Raw genomic sequence first — 20,088 nt, forward strand, 5'->3', positions numbered from 1 at the left:
CCCCATGTGTCTCAGAGAAGAGAGTTCCAGGCAGAAAGGACAGGTTAATAAAGAGGGGAGGGGATGGGGAATGGAGGCTAGGGTTTGCTCAAAGAACCTCAAGGAGGCCATGTTAGTGGAGGGGCAGGAGGTCAAACATGGGGTGGGACTGACCTAGGGGGTGGGTCATCTGGGACTCCATAGATCATACAGTAACGATTTCATCTTTCACTCTGTAAAATCGAGATGTACTGCAGCGTTTTGAGTGCAGGTATTATAAACATGTTGTGCGGAGACTAGAGTGTCAGTGAGCAAAGGTGGAAGACGGGAGACTTGTTAGGTGACTGTTGCAAGGATCTGGGCTAGAATGATGTGGATTGAACCAAAGGATCTGAGGATGGGGGAGTACTGGGAAATAAATGCGCCAAAAACATTTCCTTGGTGAGACAGAGAGAAAGTCAACCATGATTCCACCCCCCTTTTTTTTTCTGTTCTGTGAAACTGAAAGAATGGAATTATAAACTGGGGAAAAGGGTGAACAAAACAGGATTGGATTTGGGGAGAAGAACAAGAGTTTGGTTTGGTAAATGTTAAAGAGATCCCGTAGGGAGTTGGATACTCAAGTCTGATGTTCATGGAAGAGGCCTCAGGTTATTGGCACGTAGTAAGATGAAATCCACAAGGCTAAAAGAGGCCACCACGGGGTGAATGTAGATCCAGAAAAAGCAGGGCAAGGCCTGAAGTCTTGGAGCATATCAAACTGGAGATTATCAGAGAGAAAAGGAAGCTCCAGCAATGGTGCCTGGGAAGGAGCAGCAATGAGCTAGGAAGAAAATCAAGAGAGTGACCTTAGGGAGACACTAAGAGAGCAGTCTGTCAGGCACTGACAGTCTAAAGTAGCAGGTGATGGGAACTGTGGCTAAAATCTGACCATTTATTCACGTGAAGATCATTGCTAATGTTGACAAGAGCAGTTTCAGTGGAGATGAGAAACCTTGGAGGCGTAAGCAGGACTTATTTGAAGAAGGCTGACTTACAAACAGAGTGGCATCAAAAGAAGTCTTTATTTTAAAATAGGAAAAATAATCGTGCTTATCCTGGATGGAAATGAACCATTAAAGAGTAAAAAAAAAAAAAAAAAAAAAAGAAGGTCATGGAACTGGAAATGCATGTGTGTCGGCAGGCTCAGCCAGACTTGGGGTGCTGGCCATCTCGTCAGGACTTGGTCTTGCTTTATCTCCAAAATCCTAATGCCTAATGCTATCTTCCCAGCATTTGTAGCAGAAAAGGAGGGCTCTTCTGTTATCCCAGCCAAATCTTGGAACTGCTCCCACTGGCTTGGCTAGGTGACCTCTCCGTTGCCAGAACAGTCACCATGCGGTACCAGCGAAGGCCAAGACGGGATTCAGGGGCACTATGAGAAAGGACCCACATGCACACAGTACTGATAGAGTCATGTCTTCTTCTGGCAAAAAGAAAAATACAAAGCAGTTAAAAGGTTCTAAATGATGACCCGGGGGCACCGTAAACCATTTAAGGGAGCCAAACAAATTTGGGCCCCGTGTTCTTTCTGTTTCCTTGCGTTGTTGTAATTTAATGTCAAGATCAAAGTGATCTGGGCAGACTTAGACTCTTGAGGAAATCTGGATGAAATCACATGTGGAGAAAAATACAATTATCTTTGAGGGAGACTTTCTTATGACAATTTTAATTAAGCCAATTATTTTCTAGAAATGTAGATGCCCTCCTGGTGTCCAGGACTATCTTTCAACTGGGTTCACTTGTGCTTTGTGCCCTTGATCAGCTATGTCCTTCTGCTCTTTAAATCTCGAGGAAGAAATAGGACTCCCCATTCTGTAGTTTCAACCTTTTTTAAGTTGACGACCTTGATGACGCATCGCCTTTACCGAGGACCACCAGGAATGGCGGTCTTGCCATTTTTAATGACTAGAGGATACAAGTGGTTCTTTTTCATTGTATTTTAAGTCTTCAACCAAGTGCATGTTCACTTCAATTTTTTTTGTTAAACTGCCCTGACATTGGCATTTCCCTGACTGGCCTGGCTTAAGTGACCGCCCCGTTCTACAGCCAGGAATCAATATTGCTGATAATCTAACTGGATAACCTCGTTCTTTAAGAAATATGGAAAAAATTCTTTGCATGTATTTTTGGGATAAAGTATAACACCATAAGCAATGATAGTTGTATGGTTATTTCAAGGATAAAGAATTGAAAAAGGGGTGATTTTAAAAATGAGATGTCTACACATTAAAATCATTTTAAAAATAAGTAATTTCTCATCTACATCAAAATAATCTGTGTAATATTTACACAGGGAAGGTTTACTTATCCTTTGTAAATCTTTTTTTTTTTTTTGGTTTTATTTGAAAGGATTTTGAAATATTTCATCTCACTAGGTAACTTTAATAAGTTTAATGCAGTACATAAAACAGCTAGCAGAGTTTTTGGCATTCAGTAGGCACTGGATAATTTTTAGTTTACTTTTTTATTTCCTTGCAGTTCACAGCAACATACATAATAGAAACAAGCTCTTCAGGCATCTGATGTTTAAAAGTGGTAGGTAACAGGTACAAGATATACTGCATTTAGTGGTCATTCAGTAGCTAAATTTTTCAAAGCTCATCTTCACTGTGATCATCACTCTTGCTTTGGAGTTAAGAAGAATCATACTTGTTTTATAATTCAAAAATAACACTATTGTACACTCACCTACTTGCGGTGTGTGAGAGAAATCAAGGGGCACTTAATATGCTTTTCGAGTTTGAGTCTCATAGCAATAAGTATTACATTTCATTTAAAAGTCTCATAAATGGGGAGGATTTTTATTTGTAAGTGTGAATTTTCAGGCTGTGAGATGAAGGGTCAAGAAATGTTTCTGTTTGAAAGGATTTATGACACTTGATCGTGCTGGAGTCTTGGTAACGAGGCCAAGGCAGGAGAAAAAGGAGGAGGAAAAGGAAGGCTGCACTAGGGGGAGAGAAAGCACGCGGGTGGGGGACAGGCTGGTTTTTTTTGTTCTGTGGGTCAGGTGTCAGCTCAGAGCGGATGGCGTGGTGACACACTCACTGGTCGCACAGCTTTTTCCAGTGATGTTGAATATATTGGCACACTAACAGCATCATTAAAGATGACCAGCAGCTGAAAGGTTTAGTTTAATAAATGAAAATTTTAACTATATTTTGTTTGTTAGCAATTCAGAGTTTACAATTTGCTGGAGTCAGCGGCCATTTTCTTCATTAAGAAAGTAAAATATGACAATAGCGTGTCTCTACGAGGTCAGGTGGGTTGGTGGTGGGGCTCTGTGGCCTGTGAAGTTTTACTTCAGCTGCTGTTACCATTTTCACTTCATGTCACTTTTGTCCCTACCTGTCGTTGAAGACGGGCGCTGTGAAAGTGTCCCAAATTCTATATGTCTACATCGATGTATTTGCATTTTCCAGATTACTGTTCAACATTTGTTTTAAAATTAGAACAAGCATAACACTCCATCACACGCTTGTACTAAGTTTAACTGCAGAGTTTCACAGCTTAAAACCCAGTGGGCAACTTTGCATTCCCTGTGGCTGACTTAACCCACTGCAAGGACTAGGTGAAGCCAAAGAACACCTGAATCTCCATTACTTTACTGGTGTACCTTGTTAATGACATAGCTTAATTTGCATATCAGTAGTACCTTTTCACCACAGGTGAGAAATTGAAATGTTCAAGGTCAATTAACTGCAAATGTTTCAAGCTGTAACAGTGGGCTATGCTGGGAAGAGGAGCAGTCAGTGAGAGGCCCCTCTTCCTCCTGATGAGAATTGATGGTCCAATTTTTAACTCAGTAGAATCACACTGATTTCTTTTTTCCTTACTGTGCTTTTCTTGTGCTCACTTTTTTAAAAAGTGATCTTTATAGGAGTGTTACAATGGCTGAGAAATATTATGAAATTTCATATTAAAATGATGCATCCTTATTAACTACTGCCTTTAGACCATTCACATTCACTAGTGGAAGCAAAAAAAAGCAAAATAATCAGTATTTTCTCAGAGGTATATAAGCAGATATAGATACAAACTCCAAATGTAAATATGTCAGGACTTAAGATCGTGACTGGCTGGGGCACTTCATTTACTCTTTCTCAATTTTTCTATGTTAAAAACACAGAGATAGGCAGTTGCAGCCATAAAATGACCACGGTGCTTGGTGTTTGTATTGGATTCTAGAGAACTTCAACTTCCAAACTTCTGACACCCTGCACTAGAGCAATGAAGCTGGCATTGGGACGTAGAGTAGAGGGAGGTATTTACCCATTCAACCCCCGTCGTGTGCTGTTACTTCAGAAATGTGGTCTTGATAACTAGATAGATAAGGGATGGCCATGTTGCCTGGTGGTCAAATCCTGAAGTTCCCAGCCCCTATTAACACCATCTTTCCTACACCTACTGGGAGCTACCAATTCTGGTTTATGTACCGTAACAATCTGGAAGGCACTGTTGTGTCCCAGGTAAGAGCTCTCTGTGGATGAGGTCAAGGTATTCAGACTCTTGCTATGTGGCTGCCATCTATCTAGCAGGCTGCTTGGAGAATTAATAGCGGCGCCTTCACAGAGTGCCTGACACAAAGTACTCTCACTTGCTCAATAAATGTTAAGTAATAGAGTAGTGGAATAAGTGGAAGAGGATGGATGGGGTTTCTTTACATCTGAAGAAGTGAAATATGCATGAAGAGTTGGCTGAGATTTAAAAAATAATGCTATGCAAGCAGTTCCCACTGAGGGCCCAAGAACTCCCCAAGTTCTTCGTGTCAAGGTACTATTTGAGGTGCTCTTCATAGCACATAAATTCTCTTCATTTGTGCAATATGGGTAATAAGCTGGGAGAGTATTAGGTCCTCCCCCCACCATCATGAACTGCCGAGCCTGCCTTAATTAATAAACAATACCAGGTCCCCAAATTCCCCAATGAGCTTAAAATATGACAATATTGTACTCTAACTTAGATGCAGTGGATGGTGTTGGTGGCCAAGAACACTCCACCTGTTCAGGTTACTGGCCCATCCATAGATTCTTCAAGGCCAATACAGAGAAAATTATGGATATCCCTGACAAGAAATTGCATATGTATAAATATTTTGGATCTAAAGAAAGGAAGAACATTGTACTTTTAAGGTAGGGAGTGGAAAACATTTTTAAACAATGACTGCCTCTGAGAAAAAAGGAAATTTCAGAGAGTATCTAGTAGTGCCCCATGGGGTGTCCCTGTAGGTCTCATGGACTTAATAGTGGATGTTTAGTGGGCTTGGCTTTGTATGGGGGACTGGTACTTGAGGTTTTATAAAGCAGGGCACAGATCAAGGAGAATGCTTGAGTAAAAACTATATATATTTTAAAGGTAACCTCTTTGAAATTTCATATCTTATTATCAGAACCTCAATTAGGGTGGCAAGAAAATGGGGGAGAGAAAACTTGATGTAATAATCTTATTTGGGGTGCATTTTAATAGCTATTAATGTTAGATAATTATGAATTCATGAGTGTGTTAAACCATATTTCATGACTTTTGGAATGATGATATATGGTTTACATAATCAGCAATGGCAATATTACCTTAAATAAATAACCCCTCAAATAAAGGAAGCATCATCATATTAAACTGAAGGAAGGAGACCCCTTAATGAGACACACAATGGGCACACCTATAATTTTCTGGGTTGTGTTAGACTGAAAAAAAATACGTGATAAATTCTGCTCTACCCATACTTGAATATTCAGCAGGCTCTTCCCTTTTCATTTGAGTTCTCAAGCACAGCTTGCTCTGTGATTTCTTCTTAATTCTTCCCTCACTCTTCTCTTACTGACACTTCACCCCCAGAGGACAGGACCATAGTGTGTCTTGGTGAACTGACCGGAATGGAGGGCGTGCTCATTTATGGAATTTGCCAGCTTCCGTGGCTTAAATACTCTCACTGTGACCAATTGCAAGATGGCTGTATTTAATCAACAGCTTACAGAATTCCTTAAAATGTCATCACCTCTGACCCTCTGTAGATTTAGCTCCTTGCTGCTACTAGGTAGAACTCCCCGCCATTTGTGGTATTGTAACAGGGTGGTCCCCAGGAAAGGGGGAGGTGCCCTGCCCCACCCAAGAGAGGGTGGAGCTGAGCAGGAAGAGAAGAAGCTGCAGAAGAGACTGAGGAAGGAAGCAGGATGGAGCCAGAAGGAGACCTGGAGGAGGCTCATGGAGCCTAGAGACACGTGAAGAAACTGTGCTTGTCTTTTGGTCGTGGACTGGGTGACACAGATGTGGGTGAGACCCGTGGGGAGGTGACCATGGCAGCTTTTATCTTGATGTTGATTTTGCTCTTTTCCTTCTGGGCTTGTCTGGTTGTTTCTGACCCTCATGCATGTGAGCATGAACATGCCGGTTCCAAGTGCTGGCAAGAATTTCCACCTATCAAATTAAGTACTTGAAACATTCAGTGAGTTTAATCTTAATTGAATTGACCTCCCAGTGTCATGAGGTTATGACACTTTGAAATGAAGGTAATTAGCATAGGTTCCATCCATTCACACCCAATTCACATCAAATTTGTGCTTTTCTATGAGAAGTTTCATGGTTAGGTAATTTGGTTTTCTAAAGTTCCACAGAAGAATGTGGTCTAACTAGCCTTTCTACTCCACTAACATAGATTTTTAACTAATTCTTCGTCATTTTTTTTTCTTGTCTTCTATTTTCATAAAAGGAGCTGGTGGTTGGTCTCCACTTGTGTCCAACAAATACCAGTGGCTACAGATTGACCTCGGAGAGAGAATGGAGATCACTGCTGTGGCCACCCAAGGGGGCTATGGCAGCTCCAACTGGGTGACCAGCTACCTCCTGATGTTCAGTGATAGCGGCAGGAACTGGAAACAGTATCGACAAGAGGACAGCATCTGGGTACGTTTTCTTACAAAGGACTTACTCTTTCAAGGCATCTTTGTTTACCAGTTTCTTAATCTAAGTTGAAAAACAGAATCTTCAGAATTACTTAAAAACATTTTCCAACAGAAAATACATTAATGTTTATTGTCTTATGTATTTCAAGGAATGATTTCTGAAAATGCTCAAGGTGAAGATCTCACAGAGATCTCAGAAGTTGAAAAAAATATTATTAGTCCACTAAATAGTGTGGAATTCTAAGAAATGAAACTGTATGAAGATTTTTAAATTTTATTCAATAGCACAATAGTATTACGTTATCTTGAAGGCTGGTCAAAAGAATTTATGCCTTTTATTTCCTCCGATGATGCTGAGATATCTCCCTCTCACTCTAGTATATGGAGGACTTTATATATAATATTTTCAGTATATACATACAGTAAGTCCTCATTTAAACCATTGCCAGGGGGTTAGAAACTGAGACTTTACCAGAGGCTGATTGACATCTTTAGCATCTTTCTGGTCACAAAAACATCACCAAACTTCTAAATAAAGACCCCAGACACTTCTGTTATTACACAATCATTTGTATTCATTCATTCATTCTTTTTCACAGCCCACTTATTCCAGGTCAGAGTCACAGGTGGTCAGTTTCCCCCTGCGGCTCAGGGCACAAGGTGGGCTCCAGCCCCGTCCAGGATGCCCTGCCACCCCAGGGACCATCACATATACCTCTCTCCTACTGAGACAGTTGAAATATACCAATAAACCCCCATGCACATCTCTGGGATGTGGGAGGGGACTGGAGTGCTCGGAGGAAACCCACTAGACATGGAGACGGAGTGCGCACCCCACCCAGTGACATTGCTGTTTTTTTTTTTTTTTAATTCTCAATAATTGCATAAGGAAATCCTATTGAGCAAAACGATGTTGATTGAGGACCTGCTGTATATATATGCATATATCCATGATATATATTTAAGTCATTCTTTACTCTTTTTAAAGTATGTAAGTTTGTAAAAGGATGTGCAGTGTGCAGAGAAACCCCACTCCGAGAGGAGAGGCTGTCGAGGAGGCGTGTTGTAGTACATGGTGGTATTTGTAGTTGATTGATCGGGTTTAAAATCTGATGGAAGAAGGAAGCAAAAGGAAGTTTGCTGGATGGTGAAAAAGTATTTCTTTGTTAGTGTAGAAAAGTATCGGTTTGGATCTTATGTGGGCCACAGACAATATACTGCAATCAAAGAACTATTTTATTTTATTTTTTTTATTTTCCTCTGGCTGAGCTGCCGGAACCAGAGAAAATGAGTAACTTAATGAAGCATCATTCTTAGCACACAGATAATTTGGAAGCGTATTTGGGCACATAATGATAATTTTGTTTGATCAGTCAATTGCCTCTCTTGTGAAACTTGCTAGAACTCTGTTATACGTTAGAAACTCCAGAAGAAATGGACTGTGATTTAGTCACCTCTGGATCGCTAAAGCACTTGGTGGCCATTCAGTACATGCTTATTGATGTAAATTGAATTGAGAAGTAGTAGTCTTACCCTTTCTCTAGAGAGAACGGCAGTCAGTCTGGAAGAAGTTGCCTACAAGCATTTTTAAGAAAAGTTTCCTTAACATCCGAAGCAAGTTGCATCTAAGAGTGAGAAAAAGCTGCATATTGTGGCTGAATTAATTACATGAAAACCATTAAAACTAGGGATAAAATAAACAATACTTGTGAAGCAATAACAATAAAAACCTAATGAGGTAATTTATTTTTAACTAGGTGTTTAGACTATCTTTTACTCTTTTTCTAAATTAAGCATTGGATCTTACACCTGATAAGTAGTGGCTAATGCGTGTTTCTATTTAGCTCTGTTAAGTAAAACGTATGTTTTTGGCATTTAAAAAAAATGAGAGCCCAACCAGGAAAGTTATTGTTTTTTCATTAATCAAGCTGGGGAAAAGCCACACATCAGTAGTGCCATTGGTCTTCTTGCTCACTTGTAAAAAAAGATGATACTCAGCATAAAATAGTGGCTTGAATGATATTCTTACCAATTCAGACTGATTAGAAGGCAGATGGCATCTATCACAATTACCTGTCAAGGTATTATTTTTTAGATTTGCTGTGTTTTGTTACTTAACTTACTGTCTTCTCCTGAGTGTGAGAACCCTGAAAACACTGTACCTCCCAACCATTCACCTCAGCACCCCCAAATTCTAATGCTATCTGGTATGTTGCAGGGAAATGCTAAATGTTGGCTGCATGTGTGAGGGAATGAATGAATAAGTAAATGAAAAGTACATTCTCCTAGGAAACTTTTCTGAGTACAGTAACTAAAAGTGACTCCTCCTGTCCCCGTCAACTCCTCTTAGTGCATTTATGTTGTACTGGTTAGACGTAGCACACCTAGACTTAGGATGGGCCATTTCTCTCTCTCCCCTATAAATTTTGAAATTTTTTTTATGGGGGATGGTTTATCTTTCCCATCTTTGGATTTATGGTATCCCATAATCAACATGGCACACAACTTACTGAGTGAATTAGTGGGAAAAAATACTGCAATTGAATGAATATATTTGAATACATTGCTATCCTAATCTGTAGATAACTTCTTGCAAATTTCTGGGAGGTATTAAAAGAGTGCATGTTAAGTCATTGAACCACTAGAGTACATCTGAACCCACCAAAGAGTGATTCAGAGGAGCATGCAAATGTGGGGCATAGATTCCTAGAGATTTAGAAGTTGGCCGAATATGGAAGTCACTTTAAAGTGAGCTTGTCAAAAAAGTATTACATGGGTATGGAACAAAAAAGCATTACAACTTAGATTATGAAGGGGTTTACTTAGATATGGAAGGGTTATCCCATGAAACTGCAAAAGTGTGAACAAAAGCTTGGATATTTCCAGAGATATGGTTTCCCATGTAATAACAAGTAGACCACTAATCCGGATGGACTCAAGTGTGCGGTGAACTGGGTGATAACTTTGGATATGGTAAAGAAAGTTGATGGGTAACTTTGAATGTGGAGATCAAAATTAAGACCTGGTGCAACTGGTACCATGACCACACATAAGACAGGTAAGATGTGTAGATCAGACTATCCCAAGTCCCCAAACCTCTCTCTATATATGTTTCTCTCTATATATATGTATATCTGTTTCTCTCTCTCTCTCCACACACACACACACAAACACCCCCCCCCCCACACACACACACACGTTATCTGTTCTTTCCAGGTAGACTGCAAAATTATGTTCTGTTCCATTACTTAGCTCCCTTCTGAGGACAACTCCTTGTCTCTGAATGTACAATTGCTGAAGGAGGGACACTGAACCATGGTGAATTGGATGCTGGCTCTTGTCATTTTTGCCTGGAATATTATAGATCCTTTCAATTTGGAGGTTTTGCCAAAGAACTATTTATTTATTTATTTATTTATTTATTTATTTATTTTTTAATAAGCTTTCTTTTTTTTTCCCTTTAAAGATTTATTTATTTACTTATTTATGCAAGCACTGGGTACAGTCAGAAGCGAGGGAGGGTGAGAGAATTCACCAGAGCAGGGCGGGGAGCAGAGCAGGCAGAAGCACTGAAGTACACTGCTGAGGGGAGCAGCGGGTGGCAGGAGAGGTCTGCGCGCCATGTGGGACCCTCCTCCGGTGGCCAGGGAGCAGCCGGGGATCGAACCGGCGCCGCGGAGGCTTCAGGCATCTTCGCAACCCAGTGCTCAACTGCTGCGCCACCGGGGAGGCCCCAAAGATCAATTTTTAATTGATACACATAGTAAGGATTTTAATCCTTTGTTACATCTTAACTTTGTATTTCCTGACTTTTTAGAAAATATTCTTTCCCCAGTTTTCCTAGATATTATGAGATGTATACAAATGATACATTATGCCAATTTCCTTTAAGAGATTCACAGTCTACGCCAGATGACATCAATAAATCTATGAAAGAGAGTCAGGAAGCACAAAGCCTAGTCCTAGCTTGCAGTAGGGAGAGGAAGAAAAGACAACTATTGTCAGTTAATAAACAAATAGAACATCAGGTTGGCTGGAAATGCTGCAGTGAGATTCCCTTTCTAGCACTAGATGGGACAAGGATCCAGTCTACCCAAAAGAATTCTAACAAATAACCTTTAAAAACAAAGAAAAATATTTTATTTACTATCTATACAGGTCATTTACCTACTTAATAAATGTATGAAATTAACAGATACATATTTTTAAAAATTACACTTTATAACATTTATTTCCTTGAAATAAAATTTATGTTCCAGTGTTCATAAGTGCAATTTATACAATGTAGACTGCATATCTTATAAATACTTTATACAAAAAATCAAACAAGGCCAGCCACTAAAACTGCTGCACTCAAATGGAAGACAAATCAACCCCCTTAACATCTATGATCAAAAGACTTTTCAGCCAATTCATTGAAAGTGATTGAAAAAGTGCATGTAAGGTGTAATTTTCACCCATTTCAGAATAATTGCTGAAATAGCACAAAACTAATGTCTTAAGAACTGTTTTAAATATATCAATATATGCAGTAACTTTACAGCTAAATTACCCACATTGTCTCTGATACACGTCCAAGATTCTTTTCCACAGCAGACTATAGGACAAGGGATGAGATCATACCAGTTTCACAAATTATTTAAGCAGATGTGATTTATTTATTTATTTATTTTTTAAAGATTTATTTATTTATACAAGAACCAGGGCCAGGCCAGATGCGCAGGAGGGTGAGAGGATTCACCAGAGACAGAGCGGGGAACAAAACAGGCAGACTGACGAAATACACTGCTGAGGGGAGCAGTGGGCGAGACAGGAGAGGTCAGCTGTGCCTAAGCAGATGTGATTTAATAAGGAAACATAGTTTATTTCTTACAAAATTCATTTTACCTAATTAAAAAAAACTTCAGCATATTTCTAAAGTTTGTATGTCTTGGTTTTTATTTTTTAATTAGGAGTGTCCCATGTCACATTTCTGGGTTTGGCTAGTGAAAAACTTAGAACCTCTGTGACTTAGTAGAAAGTCAGCTAGATAGAAGCGCCACCTGTCATAAAATATTCATACCACTTTTATCACTGTAGATGTTTGAGTTGTCAACTCTATAAGCCAGACAGGGCAGCACCGCTGCCAGCAAAGATTTTATTTTTTTCTTAAGAACATCATTTTTCCCCACACAATATACACATATTTGGTTAATATGAATACAATAAATACTTTTTTCCCTACCACCATAACTTATACCCTTTGACCCTTTCTCCCTACCTTTTCCTTTGGAAACACAAAACTGACTAAATTTATTAGCTTTATGAGTGTGTTGTTTTGTACTCTGGCTTGCTTTACTAAGCATTATCTCTTGAACTTGTTCCAGTTTGCTGTAAATGGCAAGATTTTGTCTTTCCTGTGGCTGAATAGTATTCCACTGTGTAGCTAGAACACATATTCTTTTTTTATTTATTTCTTAAAAAATTTTTTTTTGCATAGGTGAACTGGGGTGTAGGCCAGGGTTAAGATGTTTCATCAGAGACAGAGTGGGAAGCAAAACAGGTGGATCTACTGAAATACACTGCTGAGGGGAGCAGCGGGTGAGCCAGGAGAGGTCTGCTGTGCCATGTGGGTAGCTCCCTGGCTGGGGTCAAAGTCAGTGGCAGAGGTGACAGTGCTGAGACTTAACACCGAGGCCACCAGGGAGGTGCCCCATAGAACACATGTTCTTGATCCAGTCAACTTAGGTTGTTTCCATGTTCTATCTTGTAAGTAATGCTACAGTAAACATTGTCTAGTACTTGATTTTTTTGAGTTAATTTCAGATTCTTTGGCTCGATGCCCAAGAGTGGGATCGCTTGGTCACACCATTTTCCTGAAAAGATTTTTTAACATGTATGTATTTCAACTAAAATAAATGGAGGGGTGTGGGGGTGAGAGGGTTGGTTACTGGAACACCTGAGGAGGCCAAGGTGCAGGTATGCAGTCGCACTATGACCTTGATGGACTCCCCACCTTGCAAAGGGCATCTTTCCTAGCCCTTTCCCTGTGTTGAGCCCTTGTTCGAGTAGACTTAGCCTACAAAAATAAAGCACAACTGTGCCAATATCATGTATGTCAACATGTCATGTCATCAAGCTTAATGCAGTGCAATACTTGCCTCCCTACTTGGACAGATGCCTCGAACATGCCTCAAGCTGCTGTGGCCTTTCAAGACTGCCTCTGTTCTCATGCCAAAAAGACAATTTTATTGAATGTCTACACTGTTTGTCTATATACTCAGGGGATATCATGTTTATATTTCTGTCCTTTTTCATATGAATTCTCCACTTTTTGATAAATGATCCACCCAAAAGTGCATGGTTGAATGGTAGCAGCCTTTGGGTTTTTAAGATGGCATTAGTTATGAATCAGAACAGCTAGTTTGCTGGGCACTTTATCAAGTCACGTGGCTTACTTCACCTCATTGCCTCTGTGCCCATTCCATGGTATGTTGTGTCAGTCCCTTCTTGTAACTTTTCTAGGACACACTTTCATATCAAAACGTAACATACAAGAAAATAGACATGAACTCCCGTGAATACATGCACAGCAATGTAGGAGAGTGGTATAGGATAGTGGCTTGATATTTTGCAAACTGACCTAAGCAAATGAAATAAAACCTACTTGAGGAGAGTGCTTAGAGCTAGCAGCAGGCTTGACTTGGTGCCTTCTTTGGAGTGCAAGCTCACGTTTAAGAGCATTCTGAAATCCTCAACCAGAGAATAATGTGTTTTCAAAACACTTTGCAATTTGTCTCCCACATTCTACCATGTGGCAGCTCAGGGACGTCTCTGTCCCTTCCTTTCCATTCCCCCTTGTCACTACTGTGACGTGATGTATAGATGTCCACCTCTGCTTTTCTCACCCCCAGTCTCGGGGTGCTACAGTCGGAGCTCTCCTGTCAGTCATGAAAGGTTTCCTCATTGTTTCTTAAGAGTTGGTGAGGTTTATCGGGGTTTATCGATTACAGAACAGGTCCTTTTTCATAAGTTTACATTTTTAATTCCTAAATATATCAAACATGTTTCAATCAGAGATGAGGATAGAAAAATACAGAAAGCCAGAGAGGAGGAGATAAGATTGGAGTGGATACAATTATATTCCTTAAAAATCTAAGAGAATCATTTTACCATTTTTTTAAAAGGCAATTGTTATGTCTTCGTGACTTAATTTTTAAAATCAGTAATTTATCTTTCTATAAATACCTAGACAATATAAAAGCATACATAACCTAATATGTATATACTCTTAAACTAGAACCAAAATGAACAAATGTCAAGGGAAAAATTAAAATCTATTGTATGTAATTTAAAATATATAAATAATATATGTGAAAGTATTACTTTGACTTACGGACATTAAATGATGAATCACATATAGTAATTGAGCATTTAGTTTTTTAATGTCCATTAGTCAAAACATTTTCATATATATATTATGTATATGTTAGATGTGGTACATATACACAAAGGAATATTACTCAGCAATTAAAAATGATAAACACATGCAATTTGCAGCAACATGAATGGAGCTGGAACAGATCATGCTCAGCGAAATAAGCCAGAAAGAAAAAGAAAAATACCGGATGGTCTCACTCATAGCAGGAATCTAGAAAACCTAAATAAGGGACCAGGAAAAAGAATAACTATAAGAAAGAAAAAATCAAAATCAACGAACTATAAACCAGAGACACACTATGGGGTGGGGTGGGGAAAGGAGGGATTGGGACCAAAATAAGGGGGGTGCAATTGTATGGGGAATATAAAAATAAAAATAAAAAAATAAAATGTTCTGAATAAAAAAAAAGACTAAATGAAAGGACATGTATTTTTGAATTGAAAATAATATTAAAAAGTATTCATTCTATGTAAAATAACCTCTAAAAATGAAATTCTGAATTTCACATGTAAAAAGCAAGTATAAGAAAATAAGCTAATTAGCAGAAATAATGGAGAATCTGCATGTTAGAACAGTTTTAGAAATCTGTATTGATTAAAACATGTCGATACTGGCAAATTAAAACCTCATAGAAGAACAAAACAGAACATCCATTCTAAGTCTAAATATATTTAGGACTTTGCCTAAGATAGATGTAGTATTGAAAATATGTGAGGAATGTAAATTAAGTCACTATGGAACTTGGTAAGCATAGCTTGTAGAAAAATAAATATGATTTTAATGGAAAAATAGGTTCTAGATGAATTGGATATTTAAAGCAATATGGACACAGGAAAAAAAGTATTAAAAGAAAACCAGGACAATGTGTAAATAAATATATAATTTTTTCAAAAGAACATGTCTTTTTAAGCAAGAGAAATAAATCCAGATGTCATAGAGGAAACGATGAAAACTTAAATAATATTTAGAAAGCTGCATGAAAAAATAGCACAAACAACTTTAAAATAGAGTATAAACTGGGAGATACTTTTAGCTTCAAGGACCACAGTGTCCACTTAATGCACCAGCAGCAGAAATCTTGGATTAAGATTTCTGTTCAGCCCAATGACTGAACAGACTTCATTCTATAACAAATTTACTTAGATCTGAAGAAAGGACAAAGGACAGACAATCACATTTATGGAAAGAGTGTATATATTATATATATATATATTTTTATTTATTTTTTAAAGATTTATTTATTTATGCATACAAGAGCTGGGTTATAGGCCAGAGATGGGGTGTGTGTGAGAGGATTCACCAGAGACAGAGTGGAGAACAGAACAGGCAGATTGACTGAAATACACTGCTGAGGGGAGCAGTGGGCGAGGCAGGAGAGGTCTGCTGCGCCATTTGGGTTGCTCCCTGGCTGGCCGGGGATCGAACTTGTGCTGCAGAGGCTGTGGATTGCTTCATAGTGCGGTGCTTAACCCCTTGAACCACCAGGGAGGCCAGAGAGTATATATTCAGTTATGTTCAACTGCTGCTTAATATCCCAACGGTTTCGTAAACATGATCACAGTGGACAAGACTGAGTGGATGCGACCATCATAGGTCAGCTTTTATACTCTGCTAGTGACTTGACTCTTTAGAGACACTTGCCAACCCCGTTCTCCAGTGTCCCTGTCCATCAGTGCCAGGTCACTCCCTGATCACAGGTTATGCTTGCAGTCCCTAACTTGTTGTTGCACTTGTGAATTCTGATGCCCAGGCAGCAACCATCCCAATTAAATAATATCTGGAGATGGGAGCCCAGGAGGGATTAAAAAAATAAAATAGTTCCCAGGTGAGTACAATTTGCTGCAAAGATCCATTAGCTCACTCAATAAACAAACTTGGCAACAAGTGTAGGTTCAAAATATAATAGGGAATATGCCCATCATCTTAGATCCACTGAACTCTGTACATTTCTTGAGTTTGTGTTGGGAGAAAGACTTGATTAAAAGTCATGGTTAACTGGAACTTTGTTGATGGGGGCCATGAGATGTGAAGCCACAGTCCTAAAGCTTATACAGTATTATAAGCCAATGGCAAATCATTAAAATTTCATTAAAATAAATACATGGTAGGTTAAAGAAAAAACTGTAAACCACATGTTAACTCTTTTCTTCCAATGACAAAGACTCAGTTTCCTTAATATATAAAGTAGTGCAGTTCAATATGGTAGCCACTTGTTTTACAGAGCTATTTAAATTTAAAATTCAATTAATTAACATGGAATAAAATTAAAAATAATATTTGTCAGTCATACTAGTCACACATCAAGTTCTCTATATCTATATTTAGCCAGTGGTTACTATATTAGATGATACATTCATAGAATGTTTCCATCATCACAAAAATTCTATAAGATGGCATACATGTAAGACATTCTTTAAAATTAGTAATAAAAAGTGAAACTTTTTTTTTAAAGGAGGCAGAAATGCAGCATAGTGTCTAATCTTGGCTCATATTATGACAGAATACAAAACCACCTTAGTTCTGACACTAAATTGGTCTCTGAGTCAGTGCCCAGACAGAAAATCAGAAATTACTTCTGGCATCCAGAACTCTGAAGTCATCAAAGGAAATTGGTCACAGGTGACAGAAAAGCCGACCAGCCAAATGGGAGTTGGTGAGGCAGCTCAGAGCTCAGCAAGAGCCAGAAGATCCTGCAGCTCCTGGTGCTGGAGGGACAGTGAGGAAGTGGAGTTTAAAGATCCTGGAGGCCGCCGTTGCAAGTTGTTGCTGTAGCTGTGTCATAGGCTGCCCTGTAGAGGTTTATGGAAGCTGGGAGTCCCCAGTGGGAGCAGGGGCTTGGTGGAAGACTCAGCTGCCATGAGAAGCCGTCTGAAGGAGATCAAAAGTAGAGAGATTTCTGGCTCTTCCTATACTTTTGCACACCTCTCCCAGCTGCAAGTTTGCTCCCACCAATGTATGAGTCATTTAACCTGCTGAAGTGTCAGGACTGAGCAGGGAAACAGCAACATGTAATTCTAGTAAAGTGAGCAGATGACCAGCACAGTCCTAAGAAGGAGTGTTAATAGCACCACTCACTGCTCTGAGCTGCTTTTTCTTTGCTTACAGAATGAGGGTGCAAAGTGGAATGCAAGACTTAGTGATGTCTCATTCCCTTTCAGTTGTAAAACTGCCCGTTATATAAAGAAAGTAGATCAATAATAATCTGATCCTGAAGAAAATGAGATATAGATATTAAGTTCACGAGACTCACACCACATTTATAAGGTTTTATGTTTAGTTCTACTCCCCACTCCAATTCCCCTTCCCCCACCCCGTAGCACCCCACCCTCCATGCTTATGAATCTGCAAAGCTAGCAAAGACCAGAACAGTCTTTGCTGTTTCCATGCTCCAGAAGAAGGGACTCCATGGCGAAGGTGGCCTGTACTGTCATTTGAAATATAGATTAGTTTTTGACGTGGGAAAAGCAGCATTGCTCTGCTCCTCAGCAAACATTTTGCAGGTGAGTGCCAAGGCTCAGTGTAGAGGCCCAGGTGGAAGAGCATGTATATGGGTGAATCAATACACGTCTGTTGTTGCTCTGGGGATGGGGTGCTTGACATACTTGGTGTCTAGAGAACAGCATGTTGCTGTATTTTATTGAAATGTTTTACTCAGCTGGTGGACCTGTTGGGCCCATTCAACTCTACAAATGTGGCACATTTTATTGACAGCTTCTCGTGCGCCACTGATCCCATGTCAGATGCTTACTCATCCCTCGGAGGACATTCACAGGTTTCTTTTCCTTTCCCGCTTGTCTTCTGGGTCATGCTTTTCGTTTATCTAAGGCATGCTTGCAAGTATGCTTCAGCGCATACCTTCCAACTTAGGGCCTTCCAGCCAATTGCTTTCCAGTCCCCCCTGCTCCGGCTCTTTTCCAATATTTACTAACTTATCCCCAGGGTCTTATTTCCAGTGACATCTACAACAGTGTTATTTCCAGGGCATCTTTCTCGATTAGTTTTCACGGTTTGTAGAAACTTAATCAACTGAATTTCAACTCATTCATCTATTTCTCATTCTTTTTCACTTCACTTATATATTTCTCCTTATTCCAAATTATACATTTGACACAAATAAATACCCAAATGTTACCAGCTAAAACACGTATTACATACACCATCTTTATTAAAAAGCATAAGCATTTTTTAATGAAAGCCATGAATTTTTAGGAGGTAGAAACATCACGCTTGTTGCTAATGTGGTGCAGAATAGCTATCGATACTATCCTGATGGTGTAAGGAAACACTTGTGCTTCCTTACTTCAAATCCAAAATACAATAATCTGGTGATATGTCTGCTGATTTACAATGCTGTGGCCTGGGTGTGTACAGAGACATGCATATCCTTTCTGATATTTTTGTATAAATACATAAAAGAAAAGCTCTTACTCACACATTGGGACTTGAACCACATGACTTTATCTGTCCAGGTTCCCAACTGCCTTTAGGCATCAAATATCTAAGTTGGCATTGTCTAAAATTTTCTCTTTATGTTGTTATCTGAATCTGACTCTTATCAGAAATGTTCACAAAGACTGTTTCGTGGTGTGATTTAGAAGAACCATGCTTTAGAAAACATTCAAGTGTTAGGTCCAGAAGTAGCTGTGAGGATGAAAGGAAGATGCAGGAAGGAAAAATGTGAGGCAATATTCCACGGAGCTGTGTCTATAAATCAGAGAGATGCATTTCCAAAGAAATCGTATTTGACTTGTATTCTGCAAATGAAATTTTTATTTGGCTTTGGACTCCTATCTTCCATTCTTATTTCTTATTGTTATTATTAATCTCTCATACTGAAAGGTTGTCTCCCTTTTGGAGTCTTGAACATTTTAAGTACTTAATAATAGGGTTCTTTTTCAATAAGAGCTAGAGAAGAGAAAAATTGCTGGAACAGTGAAAAGAGATCTTCAGGGAGCAATGGCTTTATTGCAGTATGTCAGCATCATTGTGAGCTGGGATGGGTTGGGGAGTATCAGTTTCAGGAAGAAAAAAACTTTTATTTATTTTAGCAAGTTTGTGGAAAGTTGTAGAAAATTGTCCTAAGAGCCTCAAAGCTATTATGGTAATAGCAATACCATCTTTACACCCTGAAATAACAAAAAGCAAAAAAAAAAATTTCAATGTATCACTTGGGAAATAGATTTTCAATCCTTAGATCAGAATAAATAAATAAATAAGCAAGTTAACTTCACAGTGATACTTGTGGTCTTAAAAAATCTGCAAGTCAAAGATGACAGGTAAATACTGAAACTTCTCTAAATTGGAAAGAAATTGGTCTGCCAAATTTTCTTTGTCCTATAAAATCAGGCCCTTTGGATGTACACACACACACACACACACACTGAATTTCCATTTGAAATGCTCTCATTTTCTTACTTTGTACTTTGAAATTCTTAGCCTTTGAATATTTAATCCATCTTGGTTGAATAAAGTATACATTTGATTATAGCACATTTTTAAAAAAGAAATTTTCACCAACAACGAACTACATCTTGTGTGATTAGAACAAGCATATATTCATGAAGCATATTCCTCTTTCTCATCCAGCTTTGAACATTGCTACACATGGGAGTCTTTTGCCATGAGAGAGGCCAATGTGACTGCACCCCTGGACCACACCTACTGCTTTAGGGAAAGTCCCTATAAATCATTCCCTCCTTTTCTCTTCTCCATTGAAATTCACCATCCATAGGCGTCTGTGTTGAAAACATA

The 20,088-nt window shown here is 39.0% G+C and overlaps 1 protein-coding gene across 6 annotated transcripts in view; it reads left to right on the plus strand.

The window, feature by feature from the left end:
• Positions 1–20,088, plus strand: part of CNTNAP4 (contactin associated protein family member 4) — a gene marked incomplete at both ends in the record, with an annotated part of 238,429 nt that overhangs the window by 67,724 nt on the left and 150,617 nt on the right. For 5 of the 6 annotated variants that reach the window (XM_084257952.1, XM_084257953.1, XM_084257957.1 and 2 more), the window contains one exon: positions 6,725–6,918. In XM_084257952.1, coding sequence (XP_084114078.1) covers positions 6,725–6,918 — 194 coding nt within the window. The remainder of the gene's footprint in view (positions 1–6,724; positions 6,919–20,088) is intronic. The other variant, XM_084257954.1, reaches the window with a different exon arrangement.

This window comes from Talpa europaea (assembly GCF_964194135.1).
Source record: "Talpa europaea genome assembly, chromosome: 16".
NCBI lineage: Eukaryota > Metazoa > Chordata > Mammalia > Eulipotyphla > Talpidae > Talpa > Talpa europaea.